The sequence below is a fragment of the Podarcis erhardii genome (genome assembly GCF_964252035.2).
Source record: "Podarcis erhardii genome assembly, chromosome: 6".
NCBI classification, from domain to species: domain Eukaryota; kingdom Metazoa; phylum Chordata; class Lepidosauria; order Squamata; family Lacertidae; genus Podarcis; species Podarcis erhardii.
The window spans coordinates 51091493-51113683 of NC_138510.1; the positions used below are offsets into that span (position 1 = coordinate 51091493).

The window sequence follows — 22191 nt, forward strand, 5'->3', positions numbered from 1 at the left end:
ACAATTTTACAAAAAGCTTGTAATTGTTGTAGCACTACTCTGGTATTATATTTCACCCCACATGTGTATTTTAGAAGATCCAACTGGTGTAATAACATTAGTTACTCCAACTTATATAATATGCCTCTTCTCAGATTGAGTAACTTTGGCTAATTTCTTAGTGCCTTTGTGTTAATACTCTACTTTCATCAAGGGACCTCTGATAGCCTTATTGATCTCATAGTGGAACAGGTGGTTGTGGGCAAGGACTGCAGAAGAAAGCAGCTAGATGCTATCAGAGATCCAGATTTGTGGCACAAGTCCTCCTCTCCTCCCCCAGCAAGCCCTTTATCTAGTTCTCTAGACCTAACTGCTAAGGATCTCCTTTCCATCCCAGAAGTGTCAGTCATCTACCACTCTGAAATGCTTGATACCTTGCAGGCAGCAAAAGGCCTACATTGCCACACAGGGACCCCTTGCTGAAACTACAGAGGATTTCTGGCGGATGCTGTGGGAGCACAACTCTACCATTGTGGTGATGCTGACCAAATTGCGAGAGATGGGGCGGGTAAGCTAGCACCCTCAGCAACCAAGTGATGTCTATTCTGGGGCTGTTTCTCCAGTGAGATTCCAGGTGTACGGCCCAGTCTTGAGAGCAAATATTTTGCTTTCATTCTCCTAATGCTAGAGGGGACGGCAGTCACTGCTAAAGGTGAAGCTCATTGCACTGAAGTCTTCAGACTGTAACTGTTTTGTGGGAGGGACTCAGTTGCATACGAGTAAATTTAGGTTTGTGCTATTGAAGTGAATTAAAACTCTTGCACAACAACAAAAAAGACTTTTTTGTGGTGGTGGGAAAATGCACCAGAAATATAACAACTGATTGACATGAAGTCATATAACCTCTCCACAAACAAATCAGGTGATTGCTGAGCATTGTATAACCTCCTTGTCAACTTTATTTAAATAAATCAGAATGTATGCTCAACAAGCACGCAATCTGCAGGAGTCGTTCATCTCCAGCTGCAACCATCAATGTACTTGATCCCCCTGGCCCGCAAAAAAGGGGCATTTGGGCTAGAACTGAGGTTTTCTACATAGTAACTTGGCATGGAAGAGGCAGGCTGATTGCTAATCAGGAAGTCATGGGAAATGGAGGCGTGCAGGAGCAAGGGGAGTCTAATCAATCACATCATGGCAGGAGGGAAGAAATAGATCAGTGTCTTGCTGCGCATATTAGAGCATGGAGTTGTGTGGGTATTGTACTACCCAACAGGACAAGATGTCAAAAGGCACCTCACTCTAAAATATTCAAGCTTCAGTCACATCACACATTTTGACTGTAACAATTCTGACTCTTCCTTTGCTTTTCAGGAGAAATGCCACCAGTACTGGCCAGCAGAGCGTTCTGCTCGGTACCAGTACTTTGTGGTGGATCCCATGGCTGAATACAACATGCCCCAGTACATTCTGCGTGAGTTCAAGGTCACTGATGCCAGGGTGAGTACTGCACAGCCTACCCTGAATTCCCCAATATTTATTTCCCATTACTGCTCAGAAATTGCAAGTAGCACAGGACAGAAGGGCTTTATCTTCAATGTGCATCTGATTGTCCATTGCTTTATCACCCTCTGCATTGGTGTTACTGTGTGTCAAGTGGCTGAGACAGCTGGAAAGCAGAAGCATGGATTTCAGTTGTGTATATATCTACTACACCCTGCTATATAAAACAAAATACTCACTAAGGGGCAAAAGAAATCTGCTTAGGTCGGCTGGGCCTCCCCTCCTCAAGGCTTTTCTGGCACCAGTAGGAAAGGCCTGACCATGAAGGCTGCCGTGTGTTTTGAGAGGATGCAGTGACTATATCTCCCTTTCACCACAACTAGGATGGACAGTCAAGAACCATCCGGCAGTTCCAGTTCACAGACTGGCCTGAGCAGGGAGTACCAAAAACTGGAGAGGGCTTCATTGACTTCATTGGGCAAGTTCATAAAACCAAGGAGCAGTTTGGCCAGGATGGGCCCATCACTGTACACTGCAGGTAAGTTCTGCTGTTTGCTTGTTCATGGAAGCTGCCTAGGTGCTGTGTGCCAGTGGTGAGGAGGCTGGGGTCATCAGGGAAAGCTAGATTACTACTGCAGAGATGGCCTCACCTTTCTAGGTATAGAAGCCATTTCCTTGGTAAAAGGCAGGGGAAATCTCTGCTTTGTAGTTTTGAGCACACAAAAACTTTGTGGCACTTGTAGAGAGATATTTTAGCTTTTGGGAGAGCTTCTTTTGATCTTTGTGATCTTTTGATGCTTCAGTTCCCTTTCACTGTGTCTCTTTCTCTCTTCCTTATGTGCAGTGCGGGGGTCGGACGCACAGGGGTGTTCATCACATTAAGCATTGTACTGGAGCGCATGCGCTATGAGGGCGTAGTTGACATGTTCCAGACTGTGAAGACCTTGAGGACACAACGACCAGCCATGGTGCAAACAGAGGTAAACCACCAGCCACATGCTTGCTGCTGCACAGAGGACTGGGGGCAAGAATTTAGGACCAAAACTTTGCTTTCACTTGCTTTCAGTATGGAAAAGGGATGTAACTTTCTCTGTAAGTAGGCATATTCCATATAAATCACATCAAGCAGACACCAATCTTGCCTCTTGCCCCCATTCCCATGTTGATGTGTTCTATGAGATATATAGGGTATATACAATCTTCTCCTTTGGCGATCACTCATAGCCGAGTAAGATTGTCTTCCATAAACACAGTTTTAACAAAGAGTCCGTAAGTGACTGTGGAGGCCAATTCTGGATCCACACGTCCTTCCACAGTGGGGACATTGGTTTCTGGGTGGGAGTTGATCACGGTGTGGATTTGCCAAGCGTGCCTTCCTCTTAGCATATTTCTCCCTTGCATTCTGAGTTCGCGTGTCTTCAAAGCCCATGACACCTTTGGTAAAGGCTGTTCTCCAATTGGAGTGCTTGCAGGCAAGTGTTTCCCAATTGTTGGTGTTTATACTACATTTTTTTAGATTTGCCTTGAGACAGTCTTTAAACCTCTTTTGTTGACCACCAGCATTACGCTAAGCTATGACTGGCACAACTAGTATCTACAGCATCTTCTGAAGCCTGTAAAAGGCTTTAAAAAGGTGAGACAGCTGGATCGGTCAAGACTGATGAAGCCACATCAGAGCGCCTTCCAGCCAAGATTTCTCACCATAAGTTAAACCCCACTCTGGGTTAGTCCCAAAAGGTAGTCATGGTTATACTGTGCAAAAGAACAGTGCCAGCAAGCATTTGCAAAGGATTACACATGGCCAGTGGCTATCTTCTGGTTAGAACCCATGCTGTTTTCTGGTCTAACTTGATGGCAGCTTGGATTGGCCTCTCTTTCACCTGATCAATGCGACCTTTGATTCTGTCATGTTCTTCGTGTAGTGCAAGGATATCAGAACCAGTGGTTGGATGGGTCATGAGACGGAGAGCAGAAATCCATAATTCATCCTCCTTTTTATATAGGACATATTTTACTGGTGCACCATGAGAGTAAATTACATTGGTAAAAATTCAGTACTTGGGTTTCCCATACAGTCAGCTTGCTGCTCTCCCACCTGCAGTTTAACTGGAACTTCACTCCCAATCTAAGCTTACTGTACTAATCTGAGCAAAATGGCCCCTCTTTACATTAGATGCAGGGCTTGGTGCTAGCCAGCTGCCTCTTTTAGAGTGAGGTGGAGGAGTCCGCTTGCAGGTATTTGCACCATGATGTGATAGAAGTGGTGGTCTCCTTTAGAGGCTTTTTGCTTATCCCATTTCTCTTCCTTCTTCTCCAGGACCAGTATCAGCTGTGCTACAGGGCTGCACTGGAGTACCTTGGCAGCTTCGATCACTATGCAACGTAACTAGCGCTTTCAGCCAGTTGCAGCGGGAATGTCCAAGAGCAGAGACGGGTTCTTCCCAGCCAGCCGCCCATTTGTTAGTCCTTCTGTGCAGATGCTGCTGCTGTTGTTGCAGCATCAAGCCTCCCCATGACCAACCAGTTCTGACCACAGTATTTGGGTTCATTGCCACAGCGCCAAAGGTGGGACCAGCTTCTAGCGTTTCCAATTTCCAGATGAATTTCTGTTAATGCCCCCACTCCTCCTCCTCCCCTTGACAGCATTTCATGGTGAGAGTCACTGGGTGGATGGAATGGGATCTTTTATATATGTAAAATAGTTAAACTTAGTCTTTTATATCTTTTCTTTTTAAAATTCTTTTGCAAGTCTTAATGTTTTGCTCAAGCAAAACAGAAGAATGGAGGTGGTGGGGTTTGAATTTCCTTTTGCTTCCCCCGCCCTTAACTCTTTTGTTGTCTCAATCAAGGTGGTGCTGCCCATTTTCGGGCAGCCCCAGGTTAATATTAGTGGCTGGCTCACAGCTCTGGGACCCTTCCACTCCCTCTTCAGTCCTTTGTAGAATATTCAATTTCACAGAGCTGAAGCCAACTTAATGCTTATTTCTAAAGCCTTTTATTCATAAGCCTGTCTGTCAGGTGGGACTCCAGCAGCTATTAGATGCTTGGTCCTATTGACATGTGTCCAGTGACCTCATATTTGTCAGCAGATCCCTTATGAACTTTCCATTTGAGGGAGAGACCCACTGCTTGGGATTCTCTTGTTAAGATGGGGGGGAAATGTGGCATCCTTGCCGCACAAAAATCAAGTTCCCAAAAGGGACCTGACCGACACATTTGTTTAGTTCTTTCTGTGCCAGTAGCATCCTGAGGTGCTGTTGCCTAGGCAACTGTGGCCAACCAAGTGCATTGGAGAACCTTCCAAGGTGAAAGAGCACAACTCTGGGAAGTCAAGCCTTCCTGCACAAACAACCCCGGCATGGGGGTGCCTTGGCTATTAGGGAGGGAGGGGTGGGATTCTTCAGGTAAGGAATTCAGTTCTCAGAGGCTGAGTGTAACTATAATTTCTGCTATCCTGTACCACATTTAAAAGTCATTAGAATGCTGTATTTTTCACTATGACAGGATGGTCTAATTAACCAATGTGGCAAGGCTACTGGACTTAATTTAACGGTACTATATATTAATACTCCTTATTCTCTCTCACTTGCACTAAAGGCAGGGAGATTACAGCCTTCTCCCAGGTGCATAGTTCTATAAATAAAGGTGGTGGAAAGGTCTCTAACTATATTATCCAATGTATTCAAATTACATTGAAATCAACAATCCTGGGTTGGTGATGTTGGAGAGAACATTCATTTTTACCTTGTGAAAGCATAGTGCTGTAGGGGTCACTGTTGTATACAGTCTGTTTTCTATTTGTTAATAAAAATCTACAGCATCATTGCATAATTCTTGATGTTAATAAATTTGAATAATCAGGTTTCCTACATGTTCGTTTTGCTGTCTTGTTTTATTTGCCAGTTAGCGGATAAACCTGTAGTTACCCTGGCAGGAGCTCCAAAATACCACAACTCTGTGGGAGTGAATCCTACCTGTCCATGTGTTAGAAAGCAGAACTCAAACAAAATTCTGTGAAAGCGAAATGCTCTTGCTTGGCCACTCACACAGACAAGAAAAAGGAGGAACGGCTGGAACTGTTCACCTTTCAGCCGAAGAAGGGTGTCATTTCCACATGGACAATTTGGCTGCTGAAACAATAGCACTTACATGATGTATCAATAGAATACGGCGTTCTTGATAGGATAGTATGGAAGTGCTGCTGTTTGTAATACATTACACGTGTCATATATGGGAATGTTGAGGGTGGCAGGAGGGGATACAGTGGTACCTCGGGTTACATATGCTTCAGGTTACAGACTCCGCTAACCCAGAAATATTACCTCGGGTTAAGAACTTTGCTTCAGGATGAGAACAGAAATCGTGCTCTGGCGGTGCGGTGGCTGCGGGAGGCCCCATTAGCTAAAGCAGTGCTTCAGGTTAAGAACGGACCTCCGGAATGAATTAAGTACTTAACCCGAGGTACCACTGTATATTGATTCCTTCCTAACTTGCGCTAGCAAGTTTCTTCACTTAGTAGAGTACATTCCCCCTTTATGCAGCAGAAAACTGGTTGCAGACTCGTTTGAGCCTCTTAAGACAATAAACAATTCAATCTGGCTTGCCCTGGTAAGGCCTCTTTGATCCCTCCTAAAAGAATAAAGGCACCATAGTCTTATTCATAAGTAACAAAAAGTAGTTTTACTCATGATCAGGCAGAGCACAGTGTGATCCCTGAAGGCAGGCTTTAGGCTTAAAGTTACAAATATGTACAAACAGGTTTACCCCATATGGGAGATAACCTGGGGAGACTGCTGGCTGGCAGCCAGCTAGCAGTACAGTCCAGGTGAATCAGGAAGTTTGCAGGATGAAAAAGAAGATTGAAGAAAGGGGAGGTGGCTGCGTGACTTGGCCTTTTACCAGGTCTGGAAAGGTCACACCCATCTACTAGTCACATGCAAGGAAGGATGCTCCAGGCCAAGAGGGAACAGGAAGTTCGACTGACTGGATCAACATCCCTTGCATGACCACTCTAGGCAAAACAGGTAATGTACTTGACTGCTCCCAGTGGATTACATCCCACATCATACCACCAGTAGCATGAGTTGTTGGCACCCAGGGCCAGCAAGCCACCAACACTGCCAGTGCACCCCTCCACCAAAGCCAAGCAGGGCTGCGCCACCTGCCCACCCACATAGTCATCACCCAAGTGAGCCTCACTCTTACCTCCCTGCTGCTGCTGCTACCACCATCTTCCCCCCTGCCCCCAGCTAAATTTACAAACCATTTGAAAAAAAGGGGGGGATTTACTGTCCAAAGCATCACTTAACAGCTTGAAAAATCTGCATTTTGGCCCCATGTTTACATGCCAAACTTTATCCTAATATTGTTCTAGACATGCACACAACCCTATGCACATACTACATTTATGCAAACAGGAGGTATTCTCAGAAAGTGTGGGGCAGTAGGAAAAGTTACTGCCGCTCCACACAGCAAGTTGTGTTTCCTTTGTTGTAAGGCAGCTACACACAAAACTGCAGCTACAAAACCTGTGCAAAAGTTTTCAGGGCACAAAAGGGTTTGGATAAGGGAGGTCTCTTCTGCCTTCTCTCCCACAACACTAATACACTGCCTGCCTCTTGCTATCAGAGAGAAAGAGAATAGCATCCACGTTGAAAGAAGGGAAACAAACCTTACTTAAATGTTGTTGGTTTTTTTGGAAACTATCCACCATGCTAAGTGCAAAATTATTCATGGGGTAATACAGGTGCCTGAGAAACAAACTTAACGCTCCCTTTTCCTCCAGATTCCACTGCCAAAGATCTGGAAAGCTACTTTATGGGCATGTACAGTGGTACCTCAGGTTAAAGACGCTTCAGGTTACAGACTCCGCTAACCCAGAAATAGTACCTCGGGTTAAGAACTTTGCTTCAGGATAAGAACAGAAATAGTGCAGCAGCGGGAGGCCCCATTAGCTAAAGTGGTGCTTCAGGTTAAGAACAGTTTCAGGTTAAGAACAGACCTCCAGAATGAATTAAGTTCTTAACCAGAGGTACTACTGTATGTAAATGCCATGGGTAGTGTTCAATGAAGTTTTACTCAGAGCAGACCTACTGAAATTAATGGACCTAACTTAAGTCATATTCATAAATTTTCATGTGTCTTCTCCAAGTAAAACTTAGTTGAATTACTAAGTAAAGGCAGCTTAAGATGATCATCACCTCCCCTTAGTCAGGATCCTTCATACATGCATAAACCCACTTAAAAGATCTGGAAACAGCACAAGAGGCGGGGGCAACCGTTTGGGAAGTTTCTAATAAAGCCATGCAAATCTCAAGAAAATGAGCCAAGCCACACATAGCTTGACTGATGCTCCCTATAAAGCGGGTACATTTTCCTATATAAGCACTGTTTAGAATCAATTAATTTTTTTTGTACTTGCAAAAGTTGTAGGAAAGCTATGCCAGCATGTTGGAAGTTTTCTTGTTATGTATATTTACAGGCAAAATTCCTGTAGAGAGCGAGCAGATTTTCATTTTCTACTGTTGACCCCCTCATGAAGGTCAACCACCTTCAATCTGGAATCCTCACTACCTGTTTTCAGCCCTGAAATAAGTCTAATAGAGTGTGTTTAAGAATCTACAGACTATAGTTTCCTGAATAACCACAGTTAGCCACATCATAGCTCTCCGGTCTTAGCTCCCAGGTCTGTTTCTGGAGCCAATTTCTGGTGCTGCTTTTAACTTCCAAATGCCTAAATGGCTTACAGGGCCTAGGTATCTCAAGGACTACCTGCTGCCAAACAAGCCTGCTCACCCTAAGATCTTCATGATGTGCTTTTTTGCACAATTATACAGTGATCAGGGATATGATTTTTGTTTTGTTTTGCAGCATCTTGCTTTTGGAATCTGCCTCCTGCTGCTATCTCTGTTATCTTTTCCATGCCAGGTAAAGGCTTTTTTAAAAAAAATCTGTCTGGATTTGACTTAGGATATGGGTTTATCTGGCTTAAGTGCTCTTTTGTTTTGCAGTCATCTTCTGTGTTGTTGTATTTTTATTGCTACATACAACATTTCAAACTTTTGCAAACTGCTCTGGTAGGCTGTATATACGGGGGGGGGGGGTCTGTGTTCCCAAAGACGTTGTTGAACTTCAGTTCCATCATCCCTGGCCACTGGCCATGCTGGCAGGAGCTAATGGGAACTAGAAGTTGATCACAAGGCTTCAGTCCTAGTACCGTTCATGTTAACTATTAATCAGTGCTTCTCAGACTCCTACTTCATCAGCTAAACAGGCCCAACATTTCCAGCTTCTCGTGTAACACAGAATGCATGCAGTTGAGAACTGAGGCTGCATATTGTCTAAATTTTGTTCCAATTTAAAAACAGTCTTTCTTAAACAGAGTGACCTATACTGGACACACTATTTCAGGGAAGGTCTCACCCAAGTACCGTAATCTAAGAATTATAATTTTCCTCCTTTGCTGATGCCTCAAATTGGAGACTGCAGCTAATATTTTAGATGCAAAGGTGGCAGGCAGTTCTGCAAGTAAATCTACTTCCTCTTCTGAAACTAAAAGGGGTGGAGGAATGGGAATGGAAGGTCAGTTTCAAGCTCTTGTTCCACCCAGTTGCCCATACAGATTATAATTTGAAATGGGAAAACCTAATGTTCCTGACTTCAAAAGGTAAAAGTACAAGACCTGCAACTACTATTGTTTTTTACATGAGCACTAAGGTAGTTGCAGAGATGCCTATGGATAGTGCACAAGAGGAAGAGAATTAAAAGGCAGCAGGTGATTATTTTTTTATGGTGATGCAGATTCAAAAAAGGACTTGGTAGAAGTTGTGCCCAATTTGCCACAATATAGGGGCAAAACCTACCCAAAAGTGATTATCAAGTATAGCTGGAATTTCTCTTGCCTGGTTTTATCAGATGAAAAATCAGCCTTTGTGTACTGATCAATCAGAATCTTCTAACCAAGTAAACTCATGAACATGCTTTATACTTAATACTGGAGTTTTGCTCTGATATTTGAAAAACAAAATTCTCTAGCCTTCCTACACACGGCTTCATTTTCAGTAAAATGTAGCATAAGTCCCATAGCCATGATACAAGCAATGTGAACTAGCAAGAGCTATTTTATGGTGCATATTGTTTCTTATATAACTGGGTGGGGAAGAAGGAATATCTTAATTAATGCTTAATTTCTAAATAAAAGGTATGGAGTCAATCTTCTGAAAATCATATTTAGGCCTTCTTACATGAAAGCTCTTTCCTTGTCCATAGATGTGCAAAGAATACTTGACAGGGGGATGGGGCTAGAGATTATGAGACTGTGACATTCTGCACATGTGTAATGGCACATGTTCCTAAATAACACCCTTCAACTGTCCTGATTTAAGTGAGACATCCCATTTTGGGGTGCCGTGCTCTCATGAGAGTCACATGGCCTTAAAAAAACAACCACATTTTGGGGGTGGGGTGCTTTTACTCAAGTCACCTGGCTCTCACAAGAAATATGTGTGTTCCAGTTTTCCTCTGGGGCATGTTGGAGGGTATGAGTAAGTGCTGTACAAGACCTATTGTGATGAAAACAGCAGGGTTAGGAACTGCAGCTCTACCAAGTCAAAATTTTACCTGCCATCACTGCTATTTGAACAGGTAGACACAAAAATGAAGTCTCAGTAGCCTGCTGCCAACACCTCTACCAGGCTTTAGTTCAAGATCACTTAGTGGCCACAGAACAAAGACATATTCAGCTTTCCTTTTTGGGAGTGTCTCTTAACTTACTAGTTCTAAACAATGCAAGAGGGAGGAGTTGTCTTTAGACCAGCAGTGCTGTGTTGCCTTGGCCGTCAGCTATTCATAGGCCTGTACCTGATGGGAGCTTATACATATTATTTTAAAACGGGCATGGGGAACCTGTAGCCCTTCAAATATCCAACACCTATGAGCCCAAAAAGCAAGACCAGGGATGATGGGAACAGTAGTCCAGAACAGTGGAGGACTTTGAGCTTTAAAACTGTGACATCAAAATTTGGTGTCCCCTCCCACCTCTCGGCTTCTGTTATTTGTCAGTGTTGAGGTGCCTTCTTGGCTTGACGCCCAATGCAGCCAAACCAGTTGCACTCCTCTAAATCTGCCTCTGTCCAAAAACACCTGGAGGATGACAAGTCCCCCATCCCTGTATTAAAACTAAAAAGTAAAGGGGAAACAACAATGTTACTTGAAGGGAGAAATATATGAAGACATCAGCCAGCAGGAGCAGTATCTTCTAGTGGCTTTGGGTAATTAAACAGTCTTTAGCCTGCTCAAGAAAGGCAGGTCTTTCCTTCCACTATAATCTTTTCTGGCATTCAAACTCAGTTTAGCCCACATGTAAACTGATTTGCTGGATAGATTTGAGTTCTGCATGTGTTAGCTTTTCAGTTTGCAAACTGAAAACACACAACCTTTCCTCTGTAGGACTATTCACCCACCTCTACCTATGCACCCTATGCACCAGTGATGTTGGAGGACATTTTGAGGAAATCAAAATTTAAAAAGGCTTGACAGAGCCAGCAAGTGAAGATCAGTGAGAAGGCTGCAGAATAAGGGGACAGTTTTAAATAAAAGCTCAGGTGGCCTTTATGTGAAATTCAGATCCATAACCCCAAGAAAATATGGAGGAAAGGGTGGGAACATTCTGATACTGTAGGTCATAATCAAGAATGGCTTTTAGATGATACACGCCAAAGTTTGTGGCACATGGGGAAGTGCTATAATGATTCATCAGGAATTGAGAATAGCAGTGTCCCCTCATTAACTATCAGGCATAGACTCAATTGCCTTTAGTTGCCAGAGCAACCAAAAGGAACAGAAGAAGTCAAGCTCCAATTAAAGGCAATTTAATGTCCCTACTCAGTACACTCATTGTGTAATAATATGTGCAGTCAAGGCATCTCATCACCAAAACTTAGCAAATAGCTGCTTAGGGCAACATCATCCACTCAAGCCAGGGACAAAGCTCCACTAAGACTGGAGAGAAACAGCATCTGGCTCAGGTTGTCAGGATCCAATTTCCAGCAAAAAATGCAAAATGAGCTGCATTTTGTGCATTTTAGCTGTTATTTATGTCACCTTAGTTTGCATTGCAGAAAGAGTAGGAAGGAAAAGAGACAGTAGTGAGGAACACCGCTCACTTTTTCATAAGAACCTAAGATCTCTGCAAGATTAGACCAAAAGTCTATCCAGTCCAGCACCCTGTTTCTTCCAACAGATGTCAGCCAACAGTCTCCAGAAAGCAAAGCACAAAGATTTAACCTGCTGTATGCTTCCAGCAATTTATACAAAGAGCTGGCACGCTTCCAAACATGGATTAACATTTTGTTGTCCTAACTATTCATTGAGCTATTAAACTAGGACTATCTAATATCCATCCAAAATCATCTTAAGGGCCAGACTAAATGCAGTACCATTTACAATATTAGCAGATGTGTTTATATTTTTAAAGAATAACAGGCCGCCTGCCAGGACGGTTCCAATCCAGATCATGGTCTTGATCTGCTATTTGTATTGGAATAAAGCCCCCATTCACACTTATCATTTCAGAAACCTGGCTCAATAAATCACAGGTGACAATAGTACAATTCCTTCTCCCTCTTCAGCACCAGTCTCTTAAATTAGAATCAGTACAACCTCATGCTATCTCCTCCTCCACTGTCATCACTAACCTCTGACCTTTTTCCTTCCCTCTGTGCAACTTAAATGTTCAGTATAGCATTTAAAAAACATGCCTCTTGTGCTGTACATCTGTTATAGTAATAATTGTGTGGCAGTTCAGAAGCTGAGAGTCTGCATCCGCCCACTCTCCATCTCATTAAGTATGAGGTTTTTTTTATGCTTTCTCTAACCCAGGACCAGGGTGGGGGACCATTGTCAATTGTCCTTCAGGTGTAAATATGCTGCAGTCAAGTAGACTATTAAGACTGCACAGCCTGACCCATGATATTTGCCCATGAAATACAAGGAGTCTTGCATGACTTGAGCTGTATGCCCTAGCTCATCCCTCTCTGCAGCCTGCTCACTACTGACTATTATGAGAACCCACATGGTATGCATTGCTTCAGATGGTTTCCTATAGGTGACTAAATTCAAAATCCACAGGGAGCAGAACAAGGAAAAAGCAGCACTTACCTTGCAAACCTCAGCTTCAGAACTCCTGCTGTATCAAGCAAAGGTCTACTGTTGTGCCTTAGCTAATTTATACCAATTGGATACACCTGCTGGGGCTGCAGTGAAACAAGAAGCAATGTTGTTGCAGGTGGAAAAGCAGCTGCCTTAGTCTCAGCAGGATTCTAGAAGACAGTGCTTTAGCTATCGCTCGTGTTATCAAAAGTCACCCAATATTCAATAGGTTTCTCTCTATTTAGCAACCTTATTTTTATGACCACCCATCAACATACATTCTCTGTACAGCTTACAGAACGAAGAATACAATATTAATATGTAATGTGATTAAAGTGAAACAATTAAAACAGTTATATGCAGCCTTTGAAAAATCTATTAGCAGCCTTAAAAAAAAACCTATCGTTTGCAGCTGCTGCAGCAGCAGCAGCAGCAAAGCCAGCAAGTGGAAGTGTGAGCAGGTTCAAACCCCTAGCTAAGCATTATCAGTTCTCTCTTCCAGTTTGACTCATGCACTGAGAGATTAGCTATTAGTGAGCATGATTTGTATATTCAAAGTGGCACTGTTCTGAAACTATTCCAAACCACCTCACTGAAAAGCCACCTCCTGGTATGGAAAATTGGATGTGGTGCCTTTCTGTTTAGTTGTTCTACTGTTACATTTACACATAGATGTACTATTAGTTCCAAAAGCAAAACCTAATAACTGACAGTGCAATCATATGTTTATTCAATAGAGCTGATTCCTTGGTATATGTGCAGAAGACAACAGCTTGGATAATTTTGTTAAGAGAGCAAGCATCTGAAAATTGTGAGTTTATTGGTACAGCTCACTCAGTTGAATAATTAATCATATGTTTTGTCTGCTCATCTATTATATTTGTATATGAGTAAAAACAATAGTTCTGGAGCAAACCCACCTACTTTTTTAGATGTATGACATCATTTTAAAAGAGACATTCTCTCCTGTCAGACTGAAAGCAGAAAATGTGCCCTAAGATTATGCTTGCCATTTACTGTTTTCAATAACTAGTATGTGTGTTTGTGTATTAATTTAATTCTGTTTAATTAATCACTCATTTCACCTAACTATTCCTTTGTCCTTTTCAAACTCTCTCTTGCACACAGACCACCCCACGCCGCATCCTCCTCTCTCCTATTCCACAGCTCCCCTTGCACACACACCCAGTGATGATGCATGTTACTCTATCTTTAATATTTATAGAATCTTAAGAGCAAGCCTGTCCTTAGCTTGTTCTGAGCTCATACAAGCATCCCAGAGCTGGTGTACTGAGCAGGCCTTGCCCCCCAAGCAAGTCAGAGGGCTTAAGAGCTCATTATACACAGGTTCCACTTGGGTTACCTGGCGCATAAAGAGCTTTTGAGCTCTCTGCCTTGCTTGTGAGGAAAGGCCAGCTGTGCAATGCTTGTGTGAGTTCGCATGCGAACTCAGATGGCTCTAGGATACTCATGCAAGATCTCACAGGCCCATCTGAATTCCTATGAGCTCTTGTAAGCACATCCCAAAGCAGGCACACTAAAAAGGCCTTGCCACCCAAGCAAGGCAGAGAGTTTAAAAACTCTTTATCCACCAAGTAACCTTAAGTGGACCTGGTGCAAAGAGAGCTTTTAAGGTCTCTAGCTTGCTTGAATTTAACTTGTGCAATTTCAACCAGCCTGCCTTCAACTGCATATAGCTGAAATTGCACAAAGTAAATGTGCCTAAGATGCAATTTTACTGTATTCTGCAGATTGAGATCAGGCAACCCTATTGAACAGAGCTGACCATTTATTAGCTGTAGGCTGTCCAATGTGCATGGACAGACAAGGTTTTCCTATCAACTATGTACACTAGGTATCCTCCAACACTACATTTCTACCCATCTGTAAAGCTAAGTTAACCATGACCTACTTCAAAGAACTGCTGTGAAGATATATGGGATAACTATTATAAATTATTTGCCATACTAGACATATGATAATGTTTATCTACAGTTGGGACCTGCAACAAAACTGCAGTGTGGAGTGCATCTGTCTGGATTCTAGTCAGCCCCTCTCCAGTTTTCCATTTATTAAAAATCTCAGGAAATTATCCTTCTGTGGCCCCTGAGCTCTCCCCCCTTCTTACAGGGGGATTTACTCATTAAAAAAAATATCTCTGAAAACCTTGTGTTTTCTCTGAGCCTGCTGACACTTCCCTCCTGTGTGTGGATGGTGCTGTTCTGGCTACATAAGAGTCTACACTGAGTTTGACATTAGAATATACTAGGATACCAGACAGAAAGTGAGGAGGAATTAAAGAACCTTTTAATGAGGGTGAAAGAGGAGAGCACAAAATATGGTCTGAAGCTCAACATCAAAAAAATGAAGATCATGGCCACTGGGCCCATCACCTCCTGGCAAACAGAAGGGGAAGAAATTGAGGCAGTGAGAGATTTTACTTTCTTGGGCTCCATGATCACTGCAGATGGTGACAGCAGTCACGAAATTAAAAGACGCCTGCTCCTTGGGAGAAAGGCGATGGCAAACCTAGACAACATCTTAAAAAGCAGAGACATCACCTTGCCAACAAAGGTCCGTATAGTAAAAGCCATGGTTTTCCCAGTAGTGATGTATGGAAGTGAGAGCTGGACCATAAAGAAGGCTGATCGCCGAAGAATTGATGCTTTTGAATTATGGTGCTGGAGGAGACTCTTGAGAGTCCCATGGACTGCAAGAAGATCAAACGTATCCATTCTTAAGGAAATCAGCCCTGAGTGCTCACTGGAAGGACAGATCATGAAGCTGAGGCTCCAATACTTTGGCCACCTCATGAGAAGAGAAGACTCCCTGGAAAAGACCCTGACGTTGGGAAAGATGGAGGGCACAAGGAGAAGAGGATGACAGAGAATGAGATGGTTAGACAGTGTTCTCGAAGCCACAAACATGAGTCTGACCAAACTGCGGGAGGCAGTGGAAGACAGAAGTGCCTGGCGTGCTCTGGTCCATGGGGTCACGAAGAGTCAGACACGACTAAACGACTAAACAACAACAACAGGATACCAGACTGCCTGTCTGGTAGAATTAAACTGAGGAAGATGAGATTTGGTGACAAAATAAGTAACTCTGAGCTCTTGATAACCAAGTTTAGTTTCCATATTCCATATGTCCACTTCTTATTTCTCAGGAGTTTAGATGTTCTCCATTTTTTGCTAATTCCCACTTTATGTCTGCTCAGGTAAGGCAAGCAGCTGTGAGAGGAGGCATTTTACCACACCTGCAAATTGGTCCCAGTGGGGCTCAGTGGATGCTAGATTTAGTTCTGCCCAGATGCAGGGAGAATAATTAGAATAAGCTTATTACTCCCCAGGTCTGAACAATTTCCTTTCATTTGCATATTTTGCATACAGCTGAAAGGAATACAGATAAATAAGTAAGTAAATAAATTGAAATGTGTAGAGGAAATAATGGACCCAGTCTTGGGGCCTATTTTCAAAATGCTTGTTTTTAGTCCTGAAGTGTACTATGGTTCTCTGGATTCTTTATGCAGGGCAAGCCATCAATGCTTCCAGAAAAGCTGTACATACATCCTTCTTCTGTTGCTTTAATGACTGGCTTAGTACAGCAGCAGAGAGTACTAACATGCTAATTATTTTTGGCAAGTAGAAAATTGCTTGGGGGTGGAGAAAATCCACTATCCAGCCATGAAACTGAAACTCTTCTATCTACCACTAGTCTTATCTATAAATGACTGTTCTTCAATCAGATAGCAATTCCAAACGAGATAGCAAAATGGTAAGAGAACAGCCCATCCTGGAGAGATCAGGTCAGAATGAGAAGATCCACTGCTGGTTAGCTGAATCCATTTCAAGCCTTTCTCCTCTATTTACTCAGTGCACAGTGACAGCCTGTCTAAAAAAACTATTGATGAGAAGAAGAGTGGGGCATACATTAATGTAATGAACAATAAATGGTGTAAACCACAAGAAAGTCTAATGAACATGCCAGATTTCAAGCTCACTACCACCATTTTGGATGCAGTGACCTAAAAGTGTTAGGAATACATTTTCTGAATTCAACACAGATGTTCTACTTGATCTGAAGTATTTAGCAGCTACCACCCCTGAATACCATTTCTGTGATGAATTCACTTGCCACCGATCTGCAGTTCTGCTCTGACAGCAGCAATAAATGAACCTCACAACACTAAATAATAAAGCACTATCCTATCCTATCCTTTCTTCAAAGATTGCCTTCACTTTATTCACTGGGGTCATGGCTAGAGCAAAGGCTGCATGAGCTAAGGCTTTTATATATATATAAAAAGTGAGGACAAATGTGTGGAATTTCAAGAGAAAGATGGGAGGGTAAAGTACTCCTTGGATTACCAAGCCAGGGGAGGCTCATGTCTCTAAAAAGCAAGTCAGCAAATTGAAGCAAGTTCAAAGTTGTTATCAGAAGTTCAGTTCAACTGGAGTTTTGCTCATGCCCCACAAATATGTGCTTATATCAACTTCACTCTGAGCGCACAGCACTAGTGCAGGTAATCAGAAACAAATCAAGCTAAATATACTCCCATCAGGGGGAAGTTATGGTACTCCCACCCAGTATCCAGAGTTACTGCAGTATATGGGAATAATCCCACAATAATCAGTATGTGTAATGGATCACTTAAGTGAGCAAGATTAAAGTGCTCACAATGAAAGTGCTCCCCCATTTTATGTATGTCTTGAGAGGAATTTCTCAGTACTTTTCACAACAATATTCTAAATGAATCAATATTTTGTAAGGTTCTCAATGGCTTCCTCCCCTCAGCTATCCCTCCAAATAATGCAGTTACCAACAGATGAAGCGGGGGTATTGGTGTTGTATATCCTTATCTGGAACTGCACCATACTGTTGGTGGGCACTCAATTGCTACAGGGATCTGCCATTTTTAATCTTTTTATGTGCTCTCTTACTGAGGTGTCCTCAGATCTAAGCATAGCCAGGGAGGGCTGACACCCTACTGTTCATTTTAGCTGCAAGAAAAGTCTTGGGACAGATTAACAATGACATTTTATGCACGCCCTGGGGCAACCCTTGTTTAAAAATTGGAAGTTGTACATTTATCTGGGCAGGGGGTAGAGCGCTGGTCAAGTTAAACCAGTTAATTGAGATTTTGTCCTCTTTTCAGATCTGAGGAAAAACTGTAGCTTACTGATAACCACAAATTGGCAAAGCATTCAATTGCACAACCTCCTGATTTTTGTATTTGGCCCTGCGGTCCTTAAAACATCTGAATCTTCTACTGTGTTGGGAACCGAAGTCCACCATTCTGCATCTGTAAAGTGGTCTCCAACAGAAATATGAGTATGAGTGTCAGGGCTGCCTCTAGGTCCCAGCTCACAGAGGACCAACGCCAGGCTGATATTATGTACAAAAGTCTTTATTGAAGTATAGTTTCCATTTTAAAGCCAGAGCGTGCAACCCTACGTCTAGACTCTAGATTGGCGAAGTCCTATCTGAATCACTTCCCCTTCCGCACCAGTTTAAGATCCTAGCCCTGCTCCACCTTCTGCGCTGCTCTCTCCTCCTCTGGGTCCTCCTGCCCTCTGGGGCATTGCCCTTCCTGGACTCTTCCGACGCTGAGTCGCTTAGCTCCTCCCCTTGTCTCCGGCGTGCTTTAGGACCCGGTTCCCAATCCTCACTCTCTGCTGTCCCGCGCTCCTTTACATTTGAACTTGCTTCTCGCGCCAACCCAGTGACCTTTCTCCTAACCGTTACACTGCTTCTATCACTGCTTCCCTCTTCCGTGACACTGGCCGGATCTGACCTCCCCTCCGTTGTACGACTCTCCGAGGAAGGCGTGGTCAGCTCTGCCTCGTCTTCTCTCCCTGGTGGGGGAAGTACTGGTCCCGATGCCTGGGACCCTTCCCCCCCCACTCTGCTCTGGTGGGGAAGCTGGTCCTGATCTCCAACTACTACTCTGGGAGTCCCTGCTCCCCCTTTGCTCCTGGGGCGTTCCCCTTGGGACCCCCCTACCCCTGGCCACTGGCGCTCCCTTCTGTGAATCTTCCGATTCGCTGGAGAGGCTTATGGAATCCCTCGGACCACTATCTCCTCCTACACTGACCTCTGATTCCTCGCCCTCGCTCTCCATTTCCCATCTTCCCTGTGCCTCTGCTCCTGAGCCCCTGACAATGAGGCTTCTCTTCTGTCTTCCAGAATACCTGATAAAGTTTTACTGATTGCATTACCTGGGCAGTCTGACCATTCTTTTGAGATGGTAAATACTTTAGTTATTGCATCTAGGTCACTGACCCACCCTATTGATACATAAATATGCCCTTAAGGCAAGATTTGAAAGTGAAAGAACTATTGGGGAAGTGTTCTCCAAGATATCTCCTTTTGTAGAGGAAATATTTGGAGTAATGAGGAGAGCCAGAGATGGCTTTTTGTGATTGTTCTGTGTGCTAAAATAATGTGTAATTTTCTCAGGGAATATTTCCTAAGTTTTGATGGATGAAGCATGGGCATAGCCAAGGGGGTGGGGGTGGGGCAGGGAGGGGGAGCTGCCCCCCTTAAATCAATAAAAACCAATAAAAACTGAGGTTCTGCCCCCCCCCAACAAAAGGCATGTCCCCCCTAACAAAAATTCTAGTTACGCCCATGAGGTCAAGCTTCTGATTTGAAATTGGGGTGTCCCAATTTCAAAGCTTTGTTCCCCTCTCACAGTGCTGCCCTGGCAGTGAGTGAGAGAGTGGCAACAGCAGATCGCAGAGGCCACGCAGGGCCTGAGACTCACCTGCCATCCACGCAGTGGATTGGACTCTCCAAGGTTGGTTCTTTGGATCAGATCTGCATGGATCTTGCCTCTCTTCCCCTCGCAATTTGGTGATCTGCAAGCTGGATGATCCGGCGTGATTATGTCACTCACTAGGGCACCTTTCAGAGAGACGGGGGGGGGGGGCAGGGATTAAAAGGGTTGCAGTGCAGATTGAAGCTGGCAACAGCAATGGTTGAGTCCTGAGCAACTAGCAAGATGGATGAGAGGGCAGGAGGAAAGGGAACTAGGGCTGATGCCCAGTGCTAGGGTCTCATCCGGTTATGTGTGAGGTAATTAAGAGATGTCAGTAGCGCCTCTGAGCATGTACTGAGTAAGTATGCACCTATTTCCTCCACCACCCTTTCCCCCCAGTCAGAAACACCTTGCATTCCTCAGATGAAAATGTCCTGATTTTCATCTGAGTGATGTTGGAAGGTATGAATTAGTGTTTTATTACTTCCTTTTCTCTCCATCTCCTAGCTATCACTCTGCCCAAGACTTTTGTATTCAAACATTTCCCTGATGCATCTGGGCCTCCATTTCACCCTGCCATATCCCTAAAAACACCCTTATACAGCAACAGTAGTTCTCACCTCCTCCATCTAGCCCTGCCACTATAATGAAGTGTAAGCTACTGACCCAGGCCTCAGGCATTGGTTGCCATAGGGAGCATGTGTTTGTGAAACATGTGAATGGAGACTTGTGCACTAGGACACGTCAACATGTGCAGGCTTGGTAACAATCTAAAAATATATTCCCAGCCCTTCCAAATGCTCCATTATTCTCATGCTGAATTGAGACCTGACCAAGGGTCAATTCTCATATAATGAGAGTGGCACCATTGCTGCTTCCCATACCACTTTAACACAGGCAGGACATGCTAAAACAGGCTAATACTATCAGGTGTGCGTGCAGGAGCCAGGCCCTGTGACCAATAGGACCGCAGGACTGGAGCCTTCCTAAGTTTGTTCTGAAGAGGCAGGGCACGGCGACAGGATCCGTTCACCAAGGCCTGGTTGGATACTAGCCCGGTGCCTTCGGAACTGGGGTGTGTGCCGCTTGATGTCCGGGATGGGTGTGTGTATCATCGCAGCCAGCTCTAAATTCCAGAGGGGCCACTCCGGACCCAGGTCCTTGAGCAGTGCCATGATGCATGAACTGCCGGACATGGGGGATAAGCAAAGACACTGCAGCTATTGGCTTGAGCTTTCTGGTAGCCAGGGGTTCGGGCGGACATTAAGTAGTACGTGCGGTCCTGTGAGACTTTTGATTGGACCAAGGTGCCACGGCAGAGACCCTTGGGGCTCCTCCAGCCGTTACCCACCCCCCACAGGCCATGGTCAACACTTTCTATGAACTTCATCGTGGACCTCCCTGTGTCCAAAGGACAGTTGGTCATTCTGGTGGTGGTGGATTCACTCACCAAGATGGCATACTTCATCCCAGCTCGAAGCCACCCCACAGCGCAACAGACAGCCCACTTGTTTCTTGAACCCATGTTCCGGCTACATGGGCTCCCGGATGCGGTGATCTCCGATAGGGGTCCCCAGTTCACGTCCCGGTTCTGGGCGGCCTTCCTCAAGGGACTGGGTATTGAGAGGCGCCTCTCTTCTGCATACCACCCTCAAACACATGGCCAGACGGAGAGGGTTAATCAAGTCCTGGAGCAATCTCTCCACAGGTTCCTGAGCTACCATCAGGACAATTGGGTGAACCTTCTGCCACTGGCTGAGTTTGCCTATAACAACATCTGCCATGCCTCCATGGCACAGAGCCCTTTCTACGCTAACTACCAGCGGCGGCTCTCGTGCCTTCCGCCAATGATCGGGTCTCCCACATCCAGGAAACACAAGCTGACCTGATACGGCACCTAGAGAGAGCCAAGGCAGATTATAAGGCGCAAGCGGATCGGCAGCGCCAGCAGGGGCCCGCGTTCCAGGTTGGGGATAAGGTCTGGCTGTCGTTGGAACACCACCGCACTGGACATCCGTTGGCTAAGGTGGACCAGGGACCATTCACCACCCTGCAGCAGATCAATCCGGTCGCCTACAAGTTGGAGCTTCCCCCCTCCCTGAAGATCCACCCAGTGTTTCACGTATCCCAGCTGAAGCATTGCCCCACCGCCAGTCCAGGTTGATGGCCATGATGAGTTCCAGGTCACCCAGATTCTGGACTCGAAATGGCTCCGTGGCAAGCTCTACTGTCTAATTGACTGGGTGGGCTACGGGCCAGAGGAACGATCGTGGGAGCCAGCCGACTTCGTGAACACGCCCACCAAAGTATGGGCCTTCCATCGGAGGTTCCCAGACAAGCCTGGGCCATGACCGGGGATGGAACCCCATTTTCCTATGGGGGGGAGTACTGTCAGGTGTGCGTGCAAGAGCCAGGCCCTGTGACAATAGGACTCTGCAGGACTGGGGCCTTCCTAAGTTTGTTCTGAAGAGGCAAGGCACGGCCACACAGGTGAGGCCAATTGGTAACTCACAGCACCTGGTGGCAAGAGCAGGGAAGGGATATAAGGTCAGCATTTTCCCTTCAGCTCTTTGCCACAACAACACGTTCCCTGCCTTTCTGCGTTTGACTCCTTGACTCTCGGACCCTTGGCTTCTTGACTCCCGGATCTCTAACCCTCGGAATCTAGGCTTTCTGACTCCTGTCTTCTGGACTCCCGTTCCTGCTCCCACCCCGCTATCTTGCCCCCGGTCCCAACATCCCCAGCCAGGACTTCGATCGCCCGTGAACCGGAATGTGACAAATACCATAAAATTGGCTTT

The 22191-nt window shown here is 44.8% G+C and overlaps 1 protein-coding gene and 1 long non-coding RNA gene across 17 annotated transcripts in view; one reads left to right on the forward strand and one right to left on the reverse strand.

The window, feature by feature from the left end:
- The window catches only part of PTPRF (protein tyrosine phosphatase receptor type F), a 523498-nt gene extending 518147 nt beyond the window's left edge, over positions 1–5351 (forward strand). For all 12 annotated transcript variants that reach the window (XM_081865454.1, XM_081865450.1, XM_081865456.1 and 9 more), the window contains 5 exons: positions 421–547; positions 1354–1479; positions 1866–2020; positions 2327–2462; positions 3800–5351. In XM_081865454.1, coding sequence (XP_081721580.1) covers positions 421–547; positions 1354–1479; positions 1866–2020; positions 2327–2462; positions 3800–3868 — 613 coding nt within the window. In that variant the 3' untranslated portion in view covers positions 3869–5351. The remainder of the gene's footprint in view (positions 1–420; positions 548–1353; positions 1480–1865; positions 2021–2326; positions 2463–3799) is intronic.
- LOC309343745 overlaps positions 1–22191 on the reverse strand; it is a 52278-nt gene that overhangs the window by 19605 nt on the left and 10482 nt on the right. For 4 of the 5 annotated variants that reach the window (XR_014157372.1, XR_014157373.1, XR_014157374.1 and 1 more), the window contains 3 exons: positions 19397–19536; positions 15887–16019; positions 12640–12728 (listed from right to left, as the gene is read on the reverse strand). This is a non-coding gene — a long non-coding RNA (uncharacterized lncRNA). The remainder of the gene's footprint in view (positions 1–12639; positions 12729–15886; positions 16020–19396; positions 19537–22191) is intronic. The other variant, XR_014157375.1, reaches the window with a different exon arrangement.